General features: G+C 33.7%; 2 protein-coding genes and 1 pseudogene across 3 annotated transcripts; 2 read left to right on the top strand and 1 right to left on the bottom strand.

Annotated features, from left to right (window-relative positions):
• Positions 1-7,324: 7,324 nt before the first annotated feature.
• Positions 7,325-8,999, top strand: LOC110650364 (protein ROOT INITIATION DEFECTIVE 3-like). Its single transcript, XM_021805306.2, has one exon. The coding sequence runs from the start codon at positions 7,529-7,531 to the stop codon at positions 8,885-8,887; it is 1,359 nt and encodes a 452-aa protein (XP_021660998.2). The 5' UTR covers positions 7,325-7,528; the 3' UTR covers positions 8,888-8,999.
• Positions 9,000-9,236: 237 nt separating this feature from the next.
• On the bottom strand, positions 9,237-19,569 carry LOC110650365 (protein VTE6, chloroplastic). 2 transcript variants are annotated; one of them, XR_002493930.2, is made up of 5 exons: positions 19,079-19,556; positions 18,614-18,867; positions 10,822-10,940; positions 10,597-10,701; positions 9,237-10,062 (listed from the first exon to the last, which is right to left on the bottom strand). XR_002493930.2 is itself a non-coding variant. In XM_021805307.2 (5 exons), exons 1-5 carry the CDS (start codon positions 19,463-19,465, stop codon positions 9,967-9,969), a joined length of 966 nt encoding a protein of 321 aa, XP_021660999.2. In that variant the 5' UTR covers positions 19,466-19,569; the 3' UTR covers positions 9,237-9,966. The 2 variants fall into 2 exon arrangements, 1 of the variants encoding a protein (XP_021660999.2); XM_021805307.2 differs by having other exon boundaries at positions 10,817-10,940; positions 19,079-19,569.
• A 1,525-nt stretch (positions 19,570-21,094) lies between these two features.
• On the top strand, positions 21,095-25,415 carry LOC110650367 (50S ribosomal protein L13, chloroplastic-like; annotated as a pseudogene).
• Positions 25,416-25,422: the final 7 nt, after the last annotated feature.

Raw genomic sequence — 25,422 nt, 5'->3', positions numbered from 1 at the left:
TCTTGGCCAATTGGTTAGATGAATTGAAGACATTAAATCTGGACCTTGAGAAAGGTCCATAAAATAACTGAGTATATGAGATGAAATGAATTAGAAGAAATTGTTAAACATAAAAATAAAATTAATTAATGAAATTATAAATACTTAATAATATTATTTTGCGCAAAGTACACCTAGACTTATTTATATAGCTTGGATCAATTGGTATACCAATTAGGGACTACATATTACAGTACTGCTCACAGGAATAATCATTGACAGACAATATATGTCTAAGATGATTGTTCTACTGGCTTTATGCCTACTCGATGGCCATTGTGCCAATTTTCATTATTATTAGCCTATGCTTGCTCGCTAGCCTTCTGCCTGACATGACCGTTCTATACTGGGTAGACATACGGATGTCTAACTTATATACTCCTGTGTATCCAGTCTTTATAGTCTGTCATAAGTTACTTGGGCACAGTTATGAGAAATAAAATTTAAAATTAAAACAAGTACATGAGAGAACCATTAATATAAATTATATAAGACCGAATATAATATACATGAATAAAAAGATCCCGATTAACTTAATTGCTTCCAAAGTTTTATAAAGATGTAAAAGACCGTAAATTCATATAATTGTATATTTCTTTATAATGTTATATGCAGGATAATTATTTCAATTATTTCGATATTTTTATTTTAATTTATGCACCACTAAACAATATGCTTAGCGCATTAGTTCTTACCACGCGTAAGTACCGGAGAGCAACAGCAACAATAGTGCCTAGACTGAACTTGGACCAGATCTGCTACAGTGTGGGTTGTCACCTCATCAGTTATTTTGGTAGGGCTCACGTACATATTAGATTTTGCATTTTGGTATTGTATGTAATTAAATGATATAAATAATTTTGGATTGTATATAAATTGTAAATTATTGTATATGTAAACTTTACATGAATGAAATGTAATTTATTTTCTTGAAATTGATATGAGCATGAGAAATGATATGATGAATGAATAGATGAAAGGAATATAATTTGAATTTAACAGGTAAATAATGGAATCCACCATGCACTAATAGAACAGATGAGACTTTGTCTGGATCTCCATAAAAAAGAAATGGGATAAAAAAAAAATCTACAAGTGAGATAATATAATTAAATGAACATTAAATTAATATTGTACACGATAAGACAGGATAGGGTGCTCCAGCACCGAATATAACATGCCTTACTCGGCTACACTGTAGACTGGAGATGGGTGTTAAAGGAAACAAGTTTTACAACAATAATCTTTTTGGAAATTTATTGTATTCTAAAGATTTTCTTCATTTTCTCTCTCTAGAACTTGAGCTACCATAGTTAATGTTGAGAATTTGATATTTGAGTTATAAATTCTTTGTTCTAAGAGTTCATTCAAAGTTGTTGTGAGCATTTATTATAATTTTGAGTATGATAGAGCTTTAAATAGCTCTTGAGTGTAAATGGATTTATAAAAGAGCAAGGGTTTGCTCTTGTGGTAATTGTAAGGGGTTAATACTTCACTCAAAGAAGAATTTTAGTGGAGTTAACTCTCAAGGAGGGCCTTGAGGAAAGGACAGAGGCTTGGGATAGCCAAACTTCTATAAATTTATTATGTCATCATTCTTCCTCTACTCTTCTTTGTATTTAAATTTCTTTTAGTTTTTAATTTTGCAATCCCCCCGCCCTCCCCCCGCCCTCTCTTGGGTTGCTAGAAGGGACAACAGGTTCCAAAAAGGGATAAAAGCAATTATCAACCTAAAAATCAAAGAAATAAACAAATTAAGTCTAAAACTACAAAACATGAAATTAAACAAAATAAAAGGTAAAAATAACTAAAATTAATCAAATGAAGGGTAAAATGAATGCAAAACAAATCTAAATTCCCTATAAGTAATGCATGCATCAACATGCCATTTTAGTTTGGTGAAATCTAAATCATGTAACATACATTTAATTATATATAAAAAATATTTTAACTAAAATCAAAATTTTATATATATATATATATAAATACCTTAAATAAGATAGTATTTTTTTTATTATGTAATAACCAAATTAATTCATCCTTCAAATTTTTAAATATAGTAATTTCATATATAAAATTATGAAAATTAAGAAACTAAGATTGTTTTATTTATGAGACTGCTTCGGGTCAAGCTATTAATTACAAAAAATCAATATCTTCCTTAGTGTTAATTCTTCTGTAGAAATGAGGGATGAGATCTCTTTTATTTTGGGTGTTTCTAATCAATCCTTTAGATCGTGGTAGGTATCTTGGTCTCCCTTCTCTTATTAGCAAAAATAAGAAACAAGTTTTTGCATATCTGAAGGAAAGACTCTGGAAGCATATTTGTAATTGGAAGGGCAAATTTTTATCGCGTGCAGGGAAAGAAATTTTACTTAAGTCTGTTGCCCAAGCTATTCCTTCCTATTGTATGACGCATTTGCTATTCTTATTTCTCTCTGTGAGGATTTTCAACAAAGGATGAATTCTTTTTGGTGGGGTTCGAGTAGGCAACAAAGAAGAAAGATTCACTGATTATCTTAGGACAAGATGTGCTTGAAAAAGGAGTTTGGTGAAATGGGATTTTAAAACTTCATTGTTTCAATTTAGCTGTGCTTGGTCAGCAAAGTTGGAGAGTTATTTCCAACCCAGATACTTTTCCGAGTAGGATTGTAAGAACATGAAATATTTTAGTATTATTTATATATTTTTTGAAATTTAAAGAATATTTTTTTTGTTTGTAACTATTATGTTTCAATTACTTGATTAAACTATTTACGTATCTAAGTTTACATATTTCTATTTTTTTATTATTCATTAATTTTATTTACTTTAAATGAACTAACTAAAGCTACAAAATAGTAATTGAACTATTTTTATTAAATAAGGATGTTTTATGCTACTAGTTTTACTCGTATGTTATTTATCTATATTAACAAACTTAATTTGATTTAATTTTTGAGAAAAGTGGTTTTAGATATATAAAATACAAGATTTTGATAAGTTTATATATTTTAATGTAATTAATAGTTAAATGCTATAAAAAAAAATAAATAAAGCTGCCCTTTTCACAGCACAATACAACCCCCCCCCCCACCCCCCCCCCCCCCAAAAAAAAAAACGCAACAGCCACCATCCTTCGCCCTCTTGTTTCTCATCCTCTGGCAATGCGCATCTACCGATGAGATTTTTAGGAGGTCCAATGTCTTTCGACAACTCCAGGTGATGCTAGCAGAACCTCCGGAAGCAAGTATTAAAGCTGGACAAGGGAAAGAAATGCGTGGGGTGCTTAAATGGCCAGGAACTTCAAGAACTCACCATGGCAGCCTCCAATGGAATTTTTTGGCTATCTTAGTGGCATTGGGATCCTTGTGAACCTAGCTCCAAAACCCAACCAACTTTGCCTAAAATGGTGACTACAGGATACAGAACTGAGGAGAGAGAAAATGGGTTTCTCTAAGGGTTCCTATCCAATTTTTTTATGTTTCGACTGTCAAATTGGTGAACTCACTATAATGAAACCTTCGTGATGGAACCAACCTCACTCCGATCAAACACCCTTTGGAAAGGCAATCATTGGACAGTTTAGATCACTTAGTGAGATTTTTCAGCTTTCTTGATGTCTGTAATTAAATATAATTATATGATAATTATTAACCATTTATGGGCTTCTTTTTAGGTGTGATATGATCAGTGATAGCTCACAGCAATCAGGACTGAGTTTTGGGCCCAATCCAAACGCTAGGCCAGCTATCCCAAAAGATGGTCATATTTATAGTCATTTTTAATATTTTCAGACATTCTGGGTACGTTCTAGATAGTAGAAATTGTAAAGATAATCCTGAACTCAAGTTGTGTAGTTCTTACTTTGGTTAAGCTACTTGATAAAATCAGCAAAATATTCCTCGCTAAGTGAAATGAAGTAAAATGAATTTAGATAATACAATAATGATATAAAGGACCTCCAGAAATATTTTTATAATTTTTGAAGTGCTAGAAATGATTATTTGGACTGTACATGAGTTAGGGACTCGAGTTAGAGTTAGGACATTTAAACCTAGATTAGGCTTCTTGTAAGCCCCAGATGGGCATTGCAATTGTTGTTGTGGGCCTGAAACTCTGTGTATTATGTTTGGTTGAATTTTCTTGCAAGGAGTTAGGTCTTGTTATGAGGGAGACTTTGCTGAAATATCAGCGAGACCTTAGAATTAATTCTTGCTTCTATAGTTTAAATTAATTAATTAATTTTGTTAGTCATTTGATAGAGGCCAGTGTATATGTATAGGTGATCAGTGCCGGCCAGTCTTCTTCTTTTAAGCCGGATCAGTTGCAGTCAAGTCGATCAGTCTATGAGGTAGATATTGATTATTTTTGTAATTTCAATATTATTTATATTTGGCATGCTCATGTATTTTATAAATATATTTACATACTTAGATATATAAATTAGGAATATTCTTATTATGGCATATTTAATCGTCGATAATTAATTGTGTTTGTCACCCTAAGGGTAACTTGGAGCTCTGTGTGTGTTATGCATGGCATATGATGGATATGGATTTGATGGGTTGCTACGGCTTGAGCTCATCTTGCTTGGAACCTGGTCCTTATGGATATGGAAAGTTGGGGTGAGGCACGGCTTTAAATTGATCTCACTAGCCTCCGCACTTAGATTTTAAGCAAAAGTCTAGCTTGAGAGGTATCTCGCTAGCGGAATTTGAATTGAGAGAGTTGTATAGAGAAACAGCTCATATATTTATGTATTAATGTGATACACTGTGTGCATGAGTAGCTCCAAATTATCTCGTCATATGAATATTGGTAAATTATTTTGTTATAGGCGTTGAATGTGCATTACATGGTAAGATTGCACTAATTTTAGGTAGTTATAGAATTTGCTCCTATAATCAATATTTAAACTCACTGAATCAAGTACTCACTCTTATTCAATATTTTTCCTCAGGTTGTAGGACGAGATATTTTATTTTGGAATCTAACTTGCATTTTCCTCCGCAAGTTGTTGTATTACTTAGTTACTAATTTTTATTATGATTATTTTTTTATTTATTTATTTATTTAATTCTTACAGCTCTGCTATGACACTAGTGTATAAATATATTGTTTTAATGAATAGATTATTTATGTTGAGTATTAGAGTTGAGCTAGGTTTCCCTAATTGTGTATGTATGATGGCTTTTAGGCTGAGATGACTCAAGTTTAATTATAATATTTTACTTTTCTAAAGTCAGGTCTGATTATGGATTTGTAAAAAGTAAAGCTTACTACGGATTTCAGGGGCTTTAAACTGATCTAAATCCTAATGCCGGTCTAAACGATAGAGTTAGGTCGTGACAAGGATTCTCAAAGCCAAAATTTCCCTAGAGGGATTTTCTAGAACTTGAAGAGGGCTCAAACCCTAACTTTATTTGGAGAAGTCTGTTGCAGGCCAGGAATTTGCTAAATCATGGTAACTTGATCAATGTATGGGGAACGCCATGGTTAAAAGAGATGATAATTTTTATATGAAGACACCACCAACTAAAGGTTTGGAAGATTTAAAAGCTTCGGGCTTGACCAATGATGGCACTATACAAAGATAGGTAGGTATTTTGTTAAATCTTGGTATCATTTGCTTGTTAGTTCTAATGAAGAGTTGACTCAGTCCATTGTTCCTGGGAATTGGAAAGTTGTGTGGAAACTCCAAGTTACTTTTTGCTTCAAGAGCTCTTCGGGTATTCTTCCTTCAAAGTTAAACTTGCTGCAAAAAGGAATTGGGACTGATTCTAGTTGCCCCGTTTGTAACTTAGAAGAGGATGACTTGCAGGTGTTCGTTAATTCTCCAAGCATGTTGGCAACTAATGGGTATAAACCTGCGTTCTCAATCTGTTTCTCAGCTATATAATCTGTTTAATATTGTTTTCAGAGATGTTGATTTGAGTTTGCACGGGAAGATTTGTGTTGTGCTGTGGAATCTGAGGTTTTGTAGAAATATTTTGATATGGCAGGGCAAGGATACCGCGTCACGAATAGTGGTAGAGTCGGCTTTGAAATTCTTGAACGAGTGGGAAAAAGCTTAATCCCAGAGATAAGTTGGCCAACCCGTCGCAGGTCCCTCTTGTCAGCTCCATTAGTCTAAACCTACATTGGGTCTTTTGAAATGCAATATTGATACAAGTTATCTCATCAGGCCAATCGAACCAGCTATGGTGCCATCCTTCGTGATTCGGTTATGTGTTTTTATGCAGGGGTGTCAGGCTATTGCGATGGTCTTCTTCAACCTAAAATTGCTGAGGTTATTAGGCTAAGGGAAACTTCAATTTGGTTTAAAAATTATAATTTACGAGAAGTGGATTGAGATGGATTTCAGAGAAGTTGTTGTTGCTATCCCTTCTGCGGAAGATGACCTTTCAGAGTTTGGGCAGGTTATTCTTGATTGTAGGAATTTACTCTCACAATTCGGAGATAAGCTAATTCAGCAGCTCATTTTTTAACAAGAGCAACTATTTTATATGCTAGTACTATTTTTTGGTATGAGCAACTATTTTTTTCATTTAACATTTAGATTTTAAATTGGTTATATTGGGAAGATGTACTGGTCCAAATTTAATTTGGACTTATTAAATTTTTCCTGAATTTTATTAATAAAGACTGAATTTTAAAAAAAAAAAAGATTGTTTTATTTATTTCCAATAAATAATTGAAATTTCTTTTCACAAATATATAAGGTTGTAAATGAGGGAATAGAATTAATAAGCCATGTTTATTTATTTAATTAAAGTATTTCCTCAAATATAAAATGTTTTAAATAAAGAAATCAATATATTTTGATTGAATAAATTAAAATTCATTAATAAAAGTGCATATTTAGCAAATACAAATAAGGAAATAGATCCCTCTACCCTATTTCCACTACTCCAATTTATATTTAAATATCTGTATGCATTGACTCCAATGTGCAATTCCAAAAATGAAAAATACAAATAATTTTTAAAAAAATACAATAAAATTCCATGAGAAAATTTTAATATTTTTAAACTAGATAAAATTATTGAATATTGAGTTTAATGAAGTTATAATTTTTTTTTTCTGATTATATATGTTGTAAAAAGAGAGTCAAACTTGAGTTTTTCAAATTTAACATACAACTATAATTGGATTATGCTCATGGCTGTGTGTTATGTGATTAAACTTTTTAATCAAATCAATTCGTTACTTATGGCAGCGAATTGATTCAAATTAACCCCTATATTCTTTGAGCTTCAAAAGGTTACTGATTTGGCAAAAGATACCCCTTTATGCATGGGAAATAAATTTTCATTCATCCTGATATGGAAAATAGTTATATTTTTGACACTTCCAGAAAAGAAGCCCTTGAATGTGATTGTGCTAACAAATTCTTAATGATCACAATACTCTCATCAGATGTCTTTCAGAAGCAGACAAATATGATTGTTACAACTTACAAGCACCTTGTTTTTGACGCCCAAATAAAACTAAATCCCTTTACTACATGCATTACATGCTGGTTTGCCCTTACTTATACCTTCTGAATCACACAATTAAGCATCCTTCTATTGCATACTACATGTCCACTAGCCAACCTGGGAAAAAAATGTCCTCTTCATCACCTGAAATTGTCGTCACTAGCTCCCCTGATGGCCCCATAACTGCCTATGACACCGTCTCAGGCACCACCCTAGCTTGCTTCACCGGCAGCCGGTCACCTCGCCATGGCCTTGCCCTTGCAGGAAATGCTTATGTTGCTGCCTCTCACATCTCCTCATCCACAGCTTCAGGCTCTATTCACCTCTACAATTGGTGGTCTCCTACAGCTTTGCACCACCTTCCTGTTCCTGAACCTGTGGCTCCACTCGCTGCAACTCCTGATGGCTTGTATCTATTTGCAGGTGGTCTTTCTGGAAGCGTCTATTCTATAACAATCCCTTCAGGGAGCATTCTCAGATCATTTCCTGCTCATGACAAGCCTGTATCTTCTCTCAGAATCAATAGTGACTGGTCACTTGTGATTTCTGGAGGCGATGATGGTACTATTGCTGTTGTTCCAATATTTCAGCTTGTAGAAGCATCAGGGGAAGAGAGTCCTAGCAACTTGACATTGCATAGATTTGTTGCTCATGATGGTCCTGTGACAAGTATCATTGCTTGCATGGGATTATGCCATCCTACCATAGTTTCTTGTTCAACAGATTGCACTTGCAAGCTGTGGAGCCTTTTGGAAGGAAGAAATCTGCAGACAGTGGCGTTCCCATGTGTGATTTCTAGCATCGCATTGGACACAACAGAAGCAGAATTCTATGCTGCAGGATCTGATGGTTTGATTTACAAAGGATTCCTGAAGGTTGGAAGCACAAAAGAGGCGAACCAGAGTCGTGAATTGGTCACATGGGCAGAAAAACATGGTGGAGCTGTCGTATCAGTGGTGGTGGTGAATGAGGGGAAGAATTTGGTATCTGCTGCAGAAGATGGAAGTATTTACATATGGGAAATAGAAAGGGGGCAAGTGCTTATGGTTCTTGGCAATGACATGGAAGGCATCAGTGATGTAGTGGTGGCCAAAGGGATTAGTTATGGTAAAGCGTATGGGCTTCGAATAGGCAATGACATGAATGAATTTGGCGGTGGGAATTTGGGATTATCAGGGAAAGAGCTTAGCTCCAAACCCATAAAGGATACGATGGGTGTAGAGGATGTTCTAACTGTGGCAGCAAGTGACAGGAGAAAAGCCATTGACATGCTTGAGTCTGCAATTAGAGTGTATGAGAGGCTTTTGGAGCTCATTCTCAAGGAGGCCAAGGGATGCGCTAGCAAAAATGGTGAAACTGAGGAAGATGACATGCAAACACATTGAAATAAACAAAAGGACGGACCATAACTTCTTTCCTTTACCTCCACCTTCAAGAAGGGTATTGATTATTAAATTTGAGGTGAATTATATCAATGGTGATTAAACTTTAAACAGATTTTCATCATGTTCAAAGAACTTTATTATTGCAGTTTGGTCACTAAACTATAATTGTATTAAATGAGCCTAATCTCATCAAATTTCAATAAGATCTCTAAGCTGAAATTCCCCCATCAAAGCCACATTCATTTTAAAAGTATCTCAAGTACCAAAGAGAAGAACTTGCTGAATATCTTAAGAACTTTATAAAGCTAAAAATGCTCACTTGCGCATTATTGAAAAGTATGCGTTATGCTTCACATAAAACAGAATGTTTCAACAGAATGAAAATTAAATAGGAGTCCACCTATAATCAACTTACCAATGAATGGTTTATACTAGGTAGTTACACTTACACCTAGTTCACTACATTATCATGCCTACTAATGTGATATGACTAGCACAAAAAATAAAGTTTATGATGCATAACAATCACCGTAACCATTTATTTAAGTTTTCCCTACTCATACTCCACAGCTAACAAACTTGAAATCCGTAATTTCCATTCGCAAATGTTTTGCCCCTGGGCTGATGATGAAGAATTGCTAAAATAATTCCAGTCTCTCAGTTGAACTTTCTCCATTCATTACTTTGAACTGAGGAATTAGCATGTCAAATAATAATAGTACAGATAAATAAAAGGGGAGTTTTGGACCTTATAACCATAGAGGGAATGTTATCTGCAAAATAAACAAGTTACTTACGGAAGCACCTTTGGTTCTTAACTGTAACGTGGAGAAAAACTGAAATCTTGGGTCTACATCATGAAAGATGTCCGTGCAACTCGGACAATCTGCTGATAAGGGAGGGTATCTTTGTTTGAACATAACCATGCAATTGACACAACTGCCAGAAGTGAAACAAGGCAAAACGCCTTCATCTATCCCTTATCACACTTTCTTCATTGCTGAAATGTGTGTACTGCTTGACAATCTTAAAGCAGATTAGAAATAAGACATCTGAGCTCCTAAAGTAATTTTATGAATTTACAAGTGCAAGTTCCGGAGTACAACTTGCTGCATCAGGACTGCTAAAATGCTGCCCATAGATATGTTAAGGACATTAACAGCATCATTGTTAAGCTGCAAAACAAGGCAGTAACATGATGTAAGACGTATGGTTTACAACAGCAAACAAATAATGTAACATCCTTTTAGAATGATGGCCCACATCCCAATCCCAGCAATTCAGTTCACCAACATACCCAAAAACTGAGACGCTGCAAAATAGAGTTGCAGAAAATTGGAATCCTGGCCCACAATGGAAAATTATACATTTTTCTGTAGAATATCCAAGATTGAGACCTACAAATTTCTTTTTTTTTTTATGTACTAATTTCCTAGTGGTGGATATATGGAGGTACGCATTGAGTCATAGTTTCCGGACAAAGCATATCTCAATCCCCCTGTTAGATTTTTCACCAATCTATTAAGTCATTTCAAAGCTAGCCAGATGACAAGATGATTAACTTATCTAAGATCAAGTTTGATCAACGCTCTGCTTAGCACTCTGGCCAATCAATCTTGCAACACTCCTTTATTACAAATTGATGAAAGCAGCTAAGAAAATATGTGATTGATACATAAATGAAGTAAACATTTATATTACTTGCTTACCCATCGAAATCCTTCTTTCTCTTGGAGGGAAGCACCTATTATGCTCTCACCAAAATTAGCGATCTGGGAAGCTATCACACATATAACTGCTTCGGAAGTACGTATCTGTTTCAGACAAAGGTAAACGGATAGGATTAAAACGTCTGAAACTCATATTAAAAAGAATCTCCAAACTAATAAAAGAAAGTTTAAGTAATAAGGTTCGGATAGTAAACTATACTTCACCCATGGAACAACCAACAACGGCAAGAAGAATTGATGCCAACAATCCAGCAAATGTTCCCTCAACACTTACAGCCCCCTCTGTTCCCCTTGGAACTACCTTAAATGTTGTAACAAGGTACCTGCTCATGCCACCCAAATTGAAAGTATAATATAATTGCAGGAGTTAACCAAATATATACATGTGCACATATCTTTCCAGATGATTTATAACTTATTCTATGTTTCTTTACGAGGAACGAAAAGGACAAGCTAAAAGTGCCATAAACAAGATGCAAGTCACATAAATGGGAACTGGGAAGTACCATACTGCACTTTTCATAGGTACCGAATGATTGAAAAATACAAAGCAGCCAACTGCAAATCAGAGGGCACAATAATAGTGTGCTTTCTCTTCAAGCAAAACAAAACATAATAAATTGGTTTGGTTCTTGTTCTTTTATATTTATTTCAACATCTACGTTGCCATGATCATATGAAGACCAAATAGACACAAAATCCAAACCTTTTTCACAATAGCAATTTTTGCCCTAATAATTTTGTCAACTTTACCTATTTTAAAAGATTAGTAGCAATGTATCCATTGGTCAAAAATTGAAAACAAATCATACTGTTTTACTATTAATTAGAACTAAAAACAATTTTTTTAATAATTTCCCTTCCTTTTTCTCTCTCATGTTGCCAACAACCTAACCTGCCTGAGGTAGAACAAAGTAAAGAACTAAGAAGAATAAGAAATCAAGGACCAATCCTTGAAGAGAGAACTAATTCTCAAGATATTATTGATCTCATAAAACTTGCCATAACAAAACTCATCTAATCTAATAACAATAGAAACCCTAAGTCTTATTTATAGAATTAGGAATCCCAATCACATTAAGATTTTAGAACCCTAATTCAATCCTAATTAGGAATAATAAATTAAACAAAAAAAAAAACTAGGAAATAATAAAATTCCTAAATAATAGACCTAATAAGAATAAAATTACTAAAAAATAAAATTTTTAAATTTCCTATTTTACATGGAATATAATTCATAAATTGTATTAGGAATACAATCTTCCTATTCTGCATTACTACCTTTTCTCTCTTCCTCTCTTGCTCACTCGCCCTTGCTGGCCATTAGAGATATTGCCAGAGAGGACTGAGACCAGATGGAGGTTCAGACCTCCCGGGGAGCATGATTGTTCCCTCCATGCAATGTAAACAACCACCATCTACACAAATCAACAGTAGAAAATCCAATTACTTCAATTTTATGATCTGCTCCCCAAACTTTTTCCATAGAGATGGATGACAAAGAAAGGTTGCTCCTTGACATTGGAAACATCGGAAAACATGGTGGGTTTGGTTTCAATGATAACAACTTCTAGAATTCTTCTTGATTTTCACATTTTTCAGGCAAAAAAAGAACCCAGCTGAAGCTCAAAGAGGGTTGAAGAATATTGTTGGGTTCACCACGGAAAGTAACCGGTTCAAGTTTGGCACATAGAGATATGTGAGGTGAGAGACTAGAAATGAGAGAGAGAGATAGCAGAATTATAAAAACATAGTTGTTAAAGGCACAATGTGCAAAAGGGTCTTGGAGCTTAGATGCGAGGCACAAGCGAGCGCCTTAGTGACATGAGGCACAAAAAAATAAAATTTCTAAAAGGATTCAATATTATTTTATTTTATAACATATTTAAGAAATCAATACTCAACCTTTAGGAAAAAGATTAAGTAATTAATTCTATCAAAACAAATTGAAAGAATTTAACAATTTATATAGCATAAATCTTAAGTAAACAAATTAATCACCAATCGAACATACGACAAATTAAACACTTCAAAAAAAAGAACACACTCAATTTTTATGGTTTAAGAAAAAAAAAGGGCCAAACATTTAATTAAAAAAAAAAAAAACAGTATAGTGAAAAACAAACATAGCAGCAGTCAAGGGAAGGAGGAGAGAAAAAAAAATATATCCATTAAAGGTAGAAGGAGAGGGATTTAAGGCGCATGCACCCCAAATAAATTGAAAGATCGGCTACGGATGACCTAGGGAGAGGTGTTCCAACAAGAACACGTCAATCGAGATGGAATTTCCAGCAACTTTCCAGCGCGTCAATACCAGATTTTAACAGATCAGGACATTTTGAGTCTAGTGATAGTGATCTTTTACATATGAGAAGGCTTGCCGGAGGTGAAGGTTTACAAGGCACGCTTTTTTTTGGCCTTGCACCTCCGGTAAGGCACACGCCTCAACCAGTAGGCATGCACCTTAGTGAAAGTACCAGCCTTTGAGGTTCAAAGGTGCAGAACCTATGGCCTAGTGCGCTTATATATATATATATATATATATATATATATATATATATATATATATATATATATATATTGTTCTAGCTAATAATGAAATATTATTATCTTCTATTCTTCTTCAATTTTGACTATTGAATAAAACTGCAACTAATCTTTCAAAATAAAGTAAAAGATGGAAAAAAAAAATAGGTTAATTGCAAATGCAAAAAGTTTTTGAGTTTTTTTTTTTTTTTTTTTTTTTGGCAATTTTGTCTCATAAAAAATCGGGCATTTGTTACATTTTAAGGTAAGGAATTACCACATCCATCAAATAATACATGTAGCACATATTGAAAATAAAATGAGAGCAGATCGATTAAGATAGTTTGTCATGTCAAAAGTATAGTATTAAATGCCCCAACACAGAAGTGTAATAAGTTAGTAGAAGAAGGAGGAGATCTAAGATGACGAAGAGTGAAGTGGTATCAAATGATTTACAAGTTTTGAATATTGATGCGGATTGGGTATCTAACAGAGCTAAATAGGCAAATAGCTAACATCAACTAGTTTGGGATTAAGATTTAGTTGTTGCTATTGTTTTTGTTTGTCCCATATAAAAGCATTCCTTGAACTTCAAATGAGACAAGAACAAAGATTTCTAAAGCTTTCAGAATTTCTATTTCAAAATCTCAATATTTACACCTCTACCTTTTGTGCCACTATTTAGTTTTGGCATATTGCATTTTTCAATTCTCTAGGTTTTGATAATCTAAAATCACAGTGAAAGTACAACACTCTCATCCTTGAAGATTATCTCTATAAAAGAATTAAACTACCCCAATGAGAAAAGCATTCAAAAGATTAGTTAATCAATTAGTGTCAATCATTTCTCCAAAATATTAAGGCTATATTTCAAACCTTTTACACATTTATACTACCATATGTAGGGCTAAGCACTTTTCTTTCTGAACCAAACTGAACTGAACCGATTCGATTCAACCGGTTCAGTTTTTTGGTATATGCGATTTTGGTTTGTTTGAAATTTTAGGAAACTTTAGCTTTTGGTTCAGTTTGGTTTTTTTCGATAAAAAAAATCAAAAAAACCGAACCAACTGATTTATCCCTCCACATAAAGTACAATCATTTTACCCCAGGTATAAAAACAAAATATCCTTACCTACCTCATTTTGTCTACCTCACGCCCCTCTTCTTCTATTCCCCTTTCCTCTCCTTCTTCAGTTCTTCTTCCCTCTCGATCTATTCCTCATCTTCTTCGATTTCTTCCCCTCTTTCTTCTTTAGTTCTTCTTTGATCTCTTCCCCTCTTCTTCTATTAATCTATTCCCCTTCCTCTCCTTCTTCTTTAGTTCCTCTCAAATGGAACCTGCAAATTTAATGGGTCTGCCATCATTTGCCCATGCTAGGTTTATCTAGGATCTACCAATGAATCTCTATTTCCCCATCTCTGTTGTGTCGACGCAATATCACGAGCCAATGTTGAGGTTCACTCTACCTCTTCTTCTTCAATCTTGCAATTGCTTTTTGTTTTTGATTCCTTCTTCTCTGTCTTTCATGCAGTCATAGTCATGATTCTGGGAATCGTGATTGTATTGCATCCGAGTTTGTGATTGAATTTCATATGGGTTGTATTGTGATTATATTGCATCTAGGTTATATTGTGATTGTATTGCATCCAAGTTTGTGTCACACCCTATCCTCTAACTAGTGGAACATGGTAACCTATAACTGAACAGACAAATTCTCTTTGATGAAAGGACTAATTGAATATAATAGCTACTAAAGACATAAATTTCCTTTTTCCTAATATATTCAATCTATGTAAAATCTAAAAGCGTCCAAGTGAATATAACACAGTTATTGTAAGAAACCAACAATTAAAATCAAGCACAAAGCCTATAATTTCAGAAAAAGCCAATTAAGGATATTTATTTAGTAGTGGCATTATATTATAATCCACAATATTACTAGAAAACAAAAATTCAAAAGTTGATTGTGTGTCGAAAAATAACCCATAAAAGATGAATGATAAAAGAAACTCACAACAAAACAATATAAATAAGAAAACAAAGTTCACCCTCTTTAGACCGCACACGAAGGCTGCCTACATACCTCCTATGGAGGATGAGGTCTACATGGCTCTTAAATTATTTATAATTAACACTTTTAAATTGCAATTTCTAACTATAAATTCTATTACCAAAAAACTTTTAGCTATTTCCAAATTCATATAGAAAAATTTGACAGCATCTCCCTTGAAAACTCAACATTTTCCTTTGTTCGAATACAAAATTCAACATGATTTTATCCACAAGCAATTCAATTAAGATATATGTCCATCCATGAAGTCTCCACGCACAATAATAATAATAACAATAACAACAACAGCAACAACAACAACAAAAAATAAAATCCATCCTCTATCTCATTGTATTTTCTATAATAATAATAATAATAATAATAACTATAAGATTTGAATTACTGTCATATTTTCATACATCAGCTCTACCTATTTTTAGCAGACATAGTTCAAATAAATTCATAAACAAGCACGGAATTAGTAGAAGACACTAGTTCCCTAATTAAGCTTAGCAAATCGATAAACATTAAAGTTGATAAAATATTTAATTATGAAGGTTCTCTAAAGACACAAAACTGGATGAATTAGAGAAAGAAATTAACCAAGTATGCAGCTACTAAAAAAAAAACTGACATATAATAATAATTTTTGTTTTATCAGCACTCTCCAATGTAGGGTTAACTTGTTAATTTCAAAAATCCACCCCTATGGTTCAAGTTCTGCCCCTATGCCCCATCTAGTTGCTGTGTTTAAGGATAGGAATGGGAAAACAAATCACATTCTTCAACCGTAAATTACTTGAGACCCTATAAAATCAGAAGCTCTACTTGATGGAACCTACACCCTAGCTATTTTATTTATGCCCTTAGTTTAATATCCCTTGGATAGAGAACATGTAACTAAACCTTTCAATTTCCTAATTACTAATTATTTGTTTCATTCTTCCATGATTAACACATTTGATGATTTTGTTTTATTAAGCAGCAATTTATTAATGAGACGAATAAAAGACAGGTAAAGGAGAGAAAGCTTCCTAAGCGAACCAATTTCCAACAGGAAGAACCCCAAAACACCCAAACCTAAGAAACTAACACCCCTTCAACCAACTCAACTCAACTCAACTCAACTTTTATCCAAAAAATTTGGGGTCAGTTATATGGATTCACTTTCTCCACTCTAAACGATTTTGGGTTAAATACTCAAAAATGTGTAATGCCTCTAGGTCATGTTGTACTATTCTCCTCCAAGTCAATTTATGTCTACCCCTTTTTTTCTTTCTATCCTCTAACCTAATGTGCTCTACTTGTCTAACTGGAGCCTCCGTATGTCTACGCTTCACATGACCAAACCACCTCGATCTCCCTTCTCTCAACTTATCTTCAATTGGCACCACTCCTACCTTTTCTCTAATACTCTCATCACGGACTTTATCTAGTCTAGTATGGCCACTCATCCACCTTGACATTCACATCCCTGCAACTCTTATCTTAGACGCATACAACTCTTTCAGTGCCCAACCCCTTCAACCATAACACTTAAAGAAAAATTCAGCTCTTGTACAGCCAAATAAATTTAAATAGATGAGTAGAAAAATGACAAACAACCAAAGATATGATTAAATCACAATGGGAAAACTAACAAGAAAGAAAATTAACCTAATTACTGCTAGTATGTGAGCTTGGCTTAACAACAAAACGATTAGATAGTGATGGTGATGAAAAAGAAGAGGCTCAAGTGAACTCAATGACAGCCTCCATACGTTGAAAATTTCATCAAAGTTGAAGTTGCAGGTTTTGTTTCTCCCAATTCTTTGATTCATCTTCACCTCTAAACTCAATAGCTAAAATGAAAGTTAGGAAGAGTTTAATAGAAGCTAAAGAAGGCGAGGGATTACTTAGGAGCTCCAATTGATGTTGTGATCACCTCTAGTAACGAAGGACGACAGTCGGTGACACTCATTTCGTTGCTTGATTCGCATTTTATTTTTTTTGGGTAAGAAATCAGCAATTCAACTATAGTTTAGAAAAAAGAGGGCTAAATAAGGGATTTTGGAGAGAGAACAGCTGAAAATTTTGGCTAGGGAAAGGTTAAGCTGGCTGAATTTCTTCCCTTCCCTACTCTCTATTTATTTCCTTCCCTTCTCTCTATTTCTTTTGGTCTAGAAGACTCTCTCCCTGCTCTCTCCAATGTTCCCCCACCTAAAAATCTCCTATTTTTAATCCTCTAGAAATATCCATATTAGTCCCACTAATTTAAATTTTTTTTTAAACTAGGTTCTAGAGAGTTCCTTATGAGTCCTCATTTCTTTTTCTCTTCTCAATTCTAAATACACCTATTTAATAAAAACCATTTCAATTAAAAAAAATTATTATAATTATTAGCCTCGTCATATTAGAACCAGGATGTTACAGTTTGTGATTGAATTTCATCTGGATTGTGTTTCATTTGGGTTGTATTGTGATTGTATTGCATCTGGGTTTTATTGTGATTGAATTTCATCTGTGTTTAATGTTGATTTTCGTATCTTCTGAAATGGGGTTTGTGTATTGATTGAGAACGATGAACTATATACAGTATGTTGATGTTGAATTTCTAATAAATCAGTTTGGTTTGGTTCAGTTATTTCTATATAATCGGTTCGGTTTGGTTTCAATTTTTCCTGAGTTTCAGTTTTTGGTTTTTTTGGTTTGGAACTAAACCAACCGTTTGCACAGCCTTAGCCATATGCTTCTTTGATAAAACTTGTTAGAACTCAATTCTCAAACTACTTTCTATTTTCATTTCCAACACTTTGCCACCAAGTCAAATGACAGCCTGGAATGTAAACTGCATCACATAAAAATGAGGCACCTAGCCAACTACAACTTGTTTTCAAGTACAGAAGAAATTGTAATCAAACTCAAGTACACATCATTAACAAGGGAAATTGTCTGTGGCACCCCAAAACAACCCTACAAAGGTCACTGAAAGAGATTTTCCACTACATCTTTTACTCGTGTCTCAGACTAAAATTTCTCATAGATGTCTGTGTTCCTATACTTGCACTCTCTAGCAAGTCAACTCCGCCCCCCTACTCCCAAGGATTTGATGGTTACCTTTTAACATAGTATCACAGCCATCCATGGTAATCCAAATAAGGATCAGACAAGATCCAATAAAAAAAAAGGGTAAAATCATATGTGAGTTCTCTCTCCAAAATTCTGAAGCCTATGTCTGGACTGCAACTATTAACTATTACATACCCACAGAAATGTGAATGAGTTATAGAAGTAATAGCAAACCAAAGATTCCACGAAAATGCATATCAAGAAACATGATAACATTCAAGATCGCAATGACTAGTTTAAGCATTAGGAAAAAGAAGTCATTTATAATGAACAATCAATTTCTCACCATACAGAGAAGCATTACTTACGTAGTTTTTCCATATGCCTTCCCTATCTCACTCGAGACGGTATCACTCAACTTAGTACAGAAACTGGCAACAAACCCAAGTTCCCAAAGCCGAGAAAATGCCTCTCCCCCTACTCCATTTATTGACAAAAAAGCGAACACACAGCCAGCAGCACTGGAACCAATCACACTGCCAGGCCCCCTTCTTCCCTTCCGCTTCTCAGCCACTCCCTGTGCTTCCTTTTGAGCCATTTTAACCTTCGTAGCTGCGGTGCCCTGACAGCACAAAGAACTTGTAAAAGATGCAATTACTAAGAAAATTACCCTTTAAAGAAATCAGTCGATGAAAAAAATTGTCGTTTTCATCGATATGCTCTTAACAGTTTATTAAAAAAATAAAAATTAATCACATAACTAAAACCCAGCATAAATAAAATAAAACAAACACATAAGACACACAGATACGAATGTACAGGTTTGCACTCACTATAACAAAGTAAGAAGCAACGAGAAGGAACCCAGAGGGCCCAAAAGCGCGCCAAGTGAGGGTACCCAAAAGAAACGCAGTGCAAATACCAGATAGAGAAAGCCCAGATACCAGAATAGGAGACCCAACAATGAATATCAACAAGTTGCTGAGAAGAGAAGATCGCCAAGTGGAGGGCGAAGACTGGATCAAGTTCATGGCCTCCGATAGAGCTCCCTGCATTGAGAATGCTTGGGGTCTGCGGGGTGAAGGCAACATATTGGGAAATCTAGGACGAGGGGTAGGGGTAGGAGTAGGTAGGGTTTTGACGAGAGGGATTGAGGATTTGAGGAAGTGAAGATGAGCGAAGGAAGTGGTATTGATGTAAAGAAGAGCAGACAAGGCCATTTTTATGTAGTTTTATCGGGTTTTCGGAACTTCTCAGCGAAGCTCAAGAGAAAAGGTTCGCGCGTGGCCACTACCTACTCTACGATTTGATCCGCAAGATTATAAGTACTGTCCATTTCAAACGGATACCAGTTACAGGTTCTGTAATTATTTTATTTAAGAATTTTTTTTAAATTAATAAAATTTTTATAATTAATTAATTTATAAAAAAATTATTTTGTGAAAATTTAATAAAATAAATAATAAATTTATATAAAATTATTTTACTTTTTATAATAAAATAATTATATTTTATATGAAATTAAATAACTATAAAATTTTTCTTATAAATGAGTTAAATTATTAAATTTTACAAAATTTTTTAGAGGAAGTTTATTAATTTTAAGGCCTTGTTTGGTTAGGTTAATTAACTAAATTAGATAAGTTGAATTTTGTAAAGGAGAGCCTTGACTTAAAGAAATAAAACATATAATCATGAAGCAAGTAAAATCCCCTGAAAAATTGAAATTCATGAGTTCAGTTACCCAACTAAACAAGCTTTTAAAATAATAGATATACAAATATTTTAAGAGAGATTTTTATAAAAAAAAAAATTAATCTATTGAAAAGACATTTTAATACACATTAAAAACTTTAAATTTAAGTCTTTTTATTTATTAGATATTTTCATTGATCTTAATAACAATGAAAGTGCTATTAAACCCTTTTAGCCTTTTAATATTTAAGAAAAATTAAATTTTAAAAATCATAAATTATATTGATAGAGTTAAAAATATAAATCTAAGGGTCTTCCCTCGATTAAATTTTATTTTTAATTATATAGCAAATTTTTATTATTTTATATTAATTTGCTACCTTAATTGTTGGAGGTTTTGATCAGGGCTGAGCAGAATTTGGTTCAAACTGAAAAATTAAATTGAATCGAATCAATTTGATTCAATCGGTTTGGTTTTAAAATTCAATCGATTCGGTTCGGTTTTACATTATAAAAATTTTAGTTATTTCGGTTCAGTTCGGTTTTGAAGAGAAAAAAATCGGTTAAATCAAACCGAACCGAATAGTAATTTATATAGTCAAATTAAACTAAATCGAACAGAATTAATTTTTGAATTGATTTATTTTTATGAAAAATTTATGAATTATATTTAATTTTATATATATTAATTGTTTAATTTCATTGATTAATAGTTACTAGGTTCAAACCAAAGTTAAAATTAGACCAAATAACTTGAAAATCAAGTCTAAATTAAAAAATCAATAAAAAATCAAACCAATCGGTTTAAACCGAATCGAATTGAAATAAAACGATTTAGTTTGATTTGATTTTTCATTCATTTCAATTCGGTTCGATTTTTAAATTTTACGATTTAATTTTTATAATTTAATTCGATTCGATTCAGTTCGATTTGAACCGAATGCTCACCCCTAATTTTAACGGTAGAAACCTCCCTACTATAAACCAAGTGCATCATTAAATTAGAATTTAAAAGTTCATTTAAAGGAAGTTATTGAAAAATAAAATTTATAAAAAAATAAAGTTATCATCCAAACTTTCATTATTCAAATAAAAAAAAATTATTTTATTTTCTAATAGAAGTAAAATTTACACTGTGGTAGAAACTCAGCTTATCAAGTTATAGCACAGAACCAAAAGATGAGGGAGGAATGGATAAGCTAAACTGCTAAAGTGAGCGACGCAATGGCAAGTCTCTGCCTACAATCTGCTATGATGCTCTCGTCATCATCACCATCTTCTTCTTCGACTACTGCTACTACAGCACAACCTTATTTTTCTTGTGCAAGCAAGTCCGCCATTACGAGCATTCCTTTTATTGTGGGGTTCTCCTCGCTAAAATCAAATACGTGTGTACGGACTGCACTTCCTATTACTAGCAGCCGTAATTTTGTGGTTCGGTCCCAGAAGAACGATGAAAAGGAACTCGCTCGTGTACCGCTTGATCAGCGTTGGATGTTGAAGAGTTCGAGCTCAGTGGCCCTGTAACTCTAATTCCCTTCTGTTTTTAGATTTTTCTTTTTTGGGTTTTTTGATTTGTTGTGTTTTTGGTTCATAGAAACTCTCATTTGCTCTGATTTTTACATTTTTTTTATTCGCGTTCAAAAATATAGATGCAATACTGGGCTTCATTTTCTGCTTCTTCATGTTTCAATCTTAGTTGGGTTTTTGTTTTCTAGGACATTTGGAATAAAACTTGGTATCCTAAAGCTGCAGACCATGTAAACACGGATAAACCCTGGTATGTTGTTGATGCAACTGATAAGATTCTTGGGAGACTGGCATCCACAATTGCTATTTATATCCGTGGAAAGAATTTGGCCACCTATACTCCTAGCGTGGACATGGGGGCATTTGTGATTGTGGTACGTATTTTTGGTGGTTATACGCTTATATGTTGCCTTTGTTGCGTTAGCAATGTACATAGGATCTGTTCTGCATTGGTGTTATTGTTGTTAGAGCTTAAATATACTAGTTAAAGATTATTAAAAATTGATTAAAAAATAAAATTAATACCTTTTAGATATAAGAACACTGAAAATAACATCATAGCTTTTTCAATAACATCTAAAATGTTTTTTTTTTCCTTTTGTTTTTTCTTCCTAAAAAATGATTTTTGACCTTGAAACTCAATGTCAAATAGAGCTATAGACTGTACCTCTATTTGGCATTACCATTGGAGCTGCCATTGAGAAAAACAACTCCATATGTAAGTTAATTAGACTATTAAAAATTGGTCTAAAATTAAATTTGACATGTTTTAATCATAAAAATTTTAAAACAACTAAAGAGCTTTGTTCAAAAGCATGTAAAATGGTATCTTTTCAAAATAAGTGCTTTTTTGGCCTCCCAACCTCAACCTCAAATGGGGCCTATATAGAGAAGACTACCCTGAATGTGTCAAATACTGCCAGTGTGTTATGAAGATGGATCTTGACACATCATTCACTTTCTAGGTTTTTTTCTTTTTCTTTTTGTTCTTGGTCTCTGTCTATCAATTACTTGTGTCCTTCAAGGGTAATGAAATGTTACTTTATTGCAAACCTCTTGCTGTATATATGGAGTTGAATTAGTTTATCCTAATTTAGTTTTAGCTTCAAGGCTTAATCTCATCTATAATAGTTGTGGGAACCTATTATTCTTGTTTGAGAGGTCTTGTGTTTATTTAAATTCTTGAAGTTCTTGTAAGTACCATCTTCATCAAACTGGTGGGTGTAAATTGATCTGGAGGCTGCATGCAGCAATTGAAATTTGAATGTCAAAATGGTGTTTTAGTACAAAAATCTAGGTGCACAATAAGGTGCTACTATTCCTTTGATCCTTGCTCTTTCATGTCATATGTAAGATGTAACTAAAAAAAACTTTCATTTTTTCTTCTATTCATGAGATCATTAGATGCTCAAAGTATTTGTAACTGAATTTCGGATGTAGCGTGGCAGGTTTTGTTGGCTGTAAGAATGTTTCTCATCAGTGTCTTAATACTTGTCCCTTTCTATGGTTTGCAGCATGGAATAGGATAAGAGCAGAATAACTATTTTATGGTCATGGAATAGCTATCTTCACTTATTCCATATTTAAAATTTGAACCAAATCTAAGAATAGCTATTAAACAATCAATATTTATTCAATTCCAATCTTTTTCAATGCTCTTCCATGACCCAAACAAATTCTAACTTTTTTTTTTAAACCCAAACAAAGTCTAACTTAAGATATCCGGGATATTGAGAGATTACAGAATCCTGTTAAGGCTGATTGTGTCAATATTGTGCCTACTTTGGGTCAAGAGTTTGATTTGGCCCATTGAAAGATTTAACATCTGATATCTACTTAACAACTTCTTTGCATGCTGCTATATTTTGGTGTCCTTTAAATTTTCTGATATAGGTGATGTTTACACCTTGCTTTGAGCACTATACATACTTGCTCAAAATGTTATCTTATTTTTAACATGGTTCTGGCTAATTTCACAATTTCTGATAAAAAAAAATGATGTTTTTTATTTTTGTTATTTGCTCATAATTCTACCTGCTTCTCAAGGTTCTGGAATGTTTAGTGGGACATATCTAGTTGTACAAGAGTGGGTTGTTGTAAGATGCTTACAAACATGCATTAGTCACAATTTAAGTGCATGAAATTCTGAAACTTTTGATCTCAAAAGGTGAATGCTGAGAAGGTTGCTGTATCTGGGAAGAAAAGGACCCAAAAGCTATACAGGAGGCATTCAGGAAGACCAGGTGGTATGAAAGTGGAGACATTTGATCAGCTACAACAGAGGATTCCAGAAAGAATTATTGAACATGCTGTTCGTGGTATGCTTCCAAAAGGGAGGGTGAGTTCTGAAGTCCTAACTCAGTAATTCTTTATCTATTAAAGGGTTTTTTTTTTCTTTTTTTTGTATGACGGACCATTGCAATGTGATCTAGATTTTTCTTAACAAAGGAGTTCCCCTTCCCCCCAGCCCATTTCTTATTTTAAGTGATATTTCAATCATAGGCTTTATTTACTTTGTTGATTTTATTGCTATGGGGTCTTTTCTTGGACGCATCTTGTGCGTGTAGGGCTGTGCACCCATTCTTTTAAATGAGTTGCTGTCGAATGAGAATGAAAACAAAATGGAGGACTGACAAAGTTAGTTCTTACCGTTGATGTTATTGAATTCATTAACTTTTGGGATTATTCGGAACTTTCTAGCTTTTAGCTTTTCTTCAAGTCTGGTTATTCTGGCATTCTAGAGGAAAGCTTTCTGCTCTGTACTAGTCCTTGTGTACTTGATTAGGTGCATGATTCTGCCAGTTGGTGTGAAACTTGTTGGAGGACATAACAGTGAAAACACTGAATATTGGAGTTCGAGTCTTCAAATACAATGGGGTAACTTGGGGGGAGTGTGTTGGAGCGGCTATTCATAATTCAATTAGTGAATGGTACCATTTGAGCCATTAGGAATAGTCGAATGCCAAATGCTTGTGATATTGTCTGCTTAGCTAACTAATCGGTGCCAGAAACTTCAGCAGGGGCAGGGGCAGGGGCAGAGGGGAAGCAAGGGGGTAACTTTGCGCCCCCCAAGCCTTATAAAATCATGTTAATTATATATATGTAGTAAGAAAAATTCTATTTTATTTAACTATTGGCCCCCTCTAAAAATAATGTATATTTTTTATTATGTTATAATTAATGTGAAATATTAAAAACACTTATTTCTTATTACATATACAATAAATTTTTATAGCATTGACCCTCTCACAAAAATTAATGGTTTAATTGCACTCTATTAGAGCAATTTTTAAATATATAACATGGTATCGTCAAAATATATAGACAATGATTCTAAACTATTTTTCGAATTAATTTTTATATATAACATTGACACCCTGAAAAAAAATTCTCTAGCCCCCTCAAAATATATAGTTACATATAACGTGAGTATAAACTATGACCATATATTTGTTAAATTTGTGATTGTCAAGTTTAATAGAATCTTCTACACTATTCTGCCTGCATAAATGGGTGTAGTTGTTACACAATTGAACTACTTTTGATGATAACTGTTTACTGCAGCTTGGCAGAGCATTGTTCAACCACCTGAAGGTATACAAGGGACCGGACCATCCACATGAGGCACAGAAGCCTATTGAGCTGCCCATAAGGGACAAGAGGATACAAAAGCAGAGATAGATTTGATCAAGATCCAGTTTGAGATGTCAAAAGCAGACTCTGGGTCCATTTTGATTGCCTTGACATGGATCTGCTTCCTCCATGCAAGAGCCTGTTCATGTTTGTATTCCCAGTAGAGAAATTTGAAATTAGAGGAGTTGCTTTCTTATCGGTTGCTGATTTTGAAGGGAAATTTAACTTTTTGTACCATTCTGTTGTTCAATCTGTATTTACTTAATCTACAATGTATCTTAAAGCAAATTAAATTCATTAACTTGAAGGAAAGGAGAAA

Source organism: Hevea brasiliensis, chromosome 4, assembly GCF_030052815.1.
Source record: "Hevea brasiliensis isolate MT/VB/25A 57/8 chromosome 4, ASM3005281v1, whole genome shotgun sequence".
NCBI classification, from domain to species: Eukaryota; Viridiplantae; Streptophyta; class Magnoliopsida; order Malpighiales; family Euphorbiaceae; genus Hevea; species Hevea brasiliensis.
The sequence above is the reverse complement of the archived record's forward strand: the minus strand, read 5'-3'. Positions and strand labels throughout refer to the sequence as shown.